Below are 2,382 nucleotides of genomic sequence, written 5' to 3' on the forward strand. Positions count from 1 at the left end.
GATCTCAAGGACTTTGGTTTCCAGAACAGATGCGCCAAGGAGGAGGCCGAGAAGGTTGTGAATATGCTTGGGAAGAAGCAGACCAAATGGGAGAGTTTGGCTCACAAGGTACCTAATTTAGTGGAGGATGAAGATGATAAAGAAGAAGAGAGGATGAAGAGTGTGGCAGAGGCCATGGAGGGGAGGCTACATGACCGCTGGAACCCAAAGAGCAGCATGGCTCTTTCCGCTTATGCCTGCGTGCAATATGTGGAGGGTCGGAGAGACATTGAGAGTACAGCCGACATTCTGAGACTCCTGAACAAGCGAGAGCAAGTGTTGCATGCAATGGACAAAGACCGACTGAGCCTGAAGATGGTGGAGGCAATCAGAGGAGGAGGATACGTTGGTGGAGAAGATTGAACACAATATTTGTAACTCTGTTATCTAGTTTGACTTTAATTTATTAGGCGTTTCTCATTAGTTAACTCATTCGTCTGAACTAATAATAAGTCTACTATAATAGATGGAACAGAAAATGTATAAATCCAATTGGTCTCAAAACTGTTGTTTGGAATGTGTCTTACTACTCCTTCCTTAATGTACCATTAATCTAGTATCAGTTAACTCCATTCTTGAGACAAGCATAACCCAAAAAAATGATTGTAGATAAAACGTAACTGCATAGTATCTCAAAATGGTATCAAGACGTCATTGTTTGGGATGCGTCCCTGGCTAGATTCTTCTTACTTCACCTTCATCAACGTATCAAGTTTTCCCCCATAGCATCAACGATCTTCCAACTCAGTCCAGCTCCATTCATATCGTACAGTAGTTGATCATATGAAATGTGTCCTCGCTCGCTTAACAGTCTCAAAATATTTCTCAAACTCTCCATGTCTCTTTGACCCTCCAGATAGTCCACACAGCTCATCAGCACAACCTGATGTGGTCTCCACCCTGGCTGGCTCACCTCAATCGCTCTCTTCCATTTCTCTACCGCCTTGTCCATTTCACCCGCCATCTTGTATCCGAGAGCTAAACGCTCCCATGTGCTTGTATCCTCCACTCTCCACTTGTGGACCAACATCTGTGCTACTTCCTCTGCCTTCTCCAACATCCCCTTCTTGCAGTAACCCGTAATCAACAAGTGTGGGATCCGAATATCGAAAAGGGAGTGTCCAGCTTCCCACTCTCCGATAATCCTCTCNCCACAACAATATTTGTAACTCTGTTATCTAGTTTGACTTCAATTTATTAGGCGTTCGTTTCTCATTAGTTAACTCATTCTTCTCAACTTATATTTAGTCTATATGATAGATGAAACAGAAAATGTACGTATAAATCCAATTGGTCTCTCAAGACTGTTGTTTGGAATGAGTCTTACTCCTCAATGTACCGTTAATCTAGTATAAGTTAACTCCATTCTTGAGACAAGCATTGCATAACCCACAAAAATGTTTGTAGATAAAACATAACTGCATAGTATATCAAAATGGTATCAAGACTTCATTGTTTGGGATGCGTCACTGGCTAGATTCTTCTTACTTCAGCTCCATCAACGTATCAAGTTTTCCCCCATAGCATCAACGATCTTCCAACTCAGTCCAGCTCCATTCATATCGTACAGTAGTTGATCATATGAAATGTGTCCTCGCTCGCTTAACAGTCTCAAAATATTTCTCAAACTCTCCATGTCTCTTTGACCCTCCAGATAGTCCACACAGCTCATCAGCACAACCTGATGTGGTCTCCACCCTGGCTGGCTCACCTCAATCGCTCTCTTCCATTTCTCCACCGCCTTGTCCATTTCACCCGCCATCTTGTATCCGAGAGCCAAACGCTCCCATGTGCTTGTATCCTCCACTCTCCACTTGTGGACCAACATCTGTGCTACTTCCTCTGCCTTGTCCAACATCCCCTTCTTGCAGTAACCCGTAATCAACAAGTGTGGGATCCGAATATCGAAAAGGGAGTGTCCAGCTTCCCACTCTCCGATAATCCTCTCAGCCTCGTCAATGTCATCCATCTTCAAGAGGGCGCTGATCACGCTTATGTATCCAGTGTTATAGAACCCGTCCAGTTCCTTGTACAAGCTCCAGAGACGGTACACCTCTTGTTTCTTACCTGCAGCCCCATAGAATGACATGAGAACCTCATAAGCGTGCTTTCTCTTGTGAGGATTCATCAACTGCTCTGATTTACGGAGCATATCTAGCGCCTTATCAGTTAATCCAGCCTTTAAGTAGCCGTTTGCTACATCGGCGTATGTGCGCCAGTCCAGATGGAGTCCCGGGTCAGCCTCGCAACGCATCAGAAACTTCTCCATCCCGTGTACATCAGATACAACCGAATAGGCATGCAGCCTCGTGTTCACAGTGAAGATGTCAGGCTTGACAGTCG

General features: G+C 44.6%; 2 protein-coding genes across 4 annotated transcripts in view; one reads left to right on the forward strand and one right to left on the reverse strand.

Moving 5' to 3' along the window:
• Positions 1–558, forward strand: part of LOC104747784 (pentatricopeptide repeat-containing protein At2g20710, mitochondrial) — a 2,789-nt gene extending 2,231 nt beyond the window's left edge. Inside the window, exon 3 of the mRNA XM_019237212.1 lies at positions 17–558. Within this exon, the coding sequence (XP_019092757.1) occupies positions 17–402 (386 nt within the window). The 3' untranslated portion in view covers positions 403–558. The remainder of the gene's footprint in view (positions 1–16) is intronic.
• Positions 510–2,382, reverse strand: part of LOC104747783 (pentatricopeptide repeat-containing protein At2g20710, mitochondrial) — a 3,828-nt gene continuing 1,955 nt past the window's right edge. Inside the window, exon 3 of one of the 3 annotated variants that reach the window (XM_010469473.2) lies at positions 510–1,184. In XM_010469473.2, coding sequence (XP_010467775.1) covers positions 740–1,184 — 445 coding nt within the window. In that variant the 3' untranslated portion in view covers positions 510–739. Of the gene's footprint in view, positions 1,185–1,375; positions 1,751–2,382 lie in introns of those variants that run through there. The other 2 variants (XM_010469474.2, XM_010469472.2) reach the window with 2 other exon arrangements.

Source organism: Camelina sativa, chromosome 15, assembly GCF_000633955.1.
Source record: "Camelina sativa cultivar DH55 chromosome 15, Cs, whole genome shotgun sequence".
In the NCBI taxonomy this organism is placed as follows: Eukaryota; Viridiplantae; Streptophyta; class Magnoliopsida; order Brassicales; family Brassicaceae; genus Camelina; species Camelina sativa.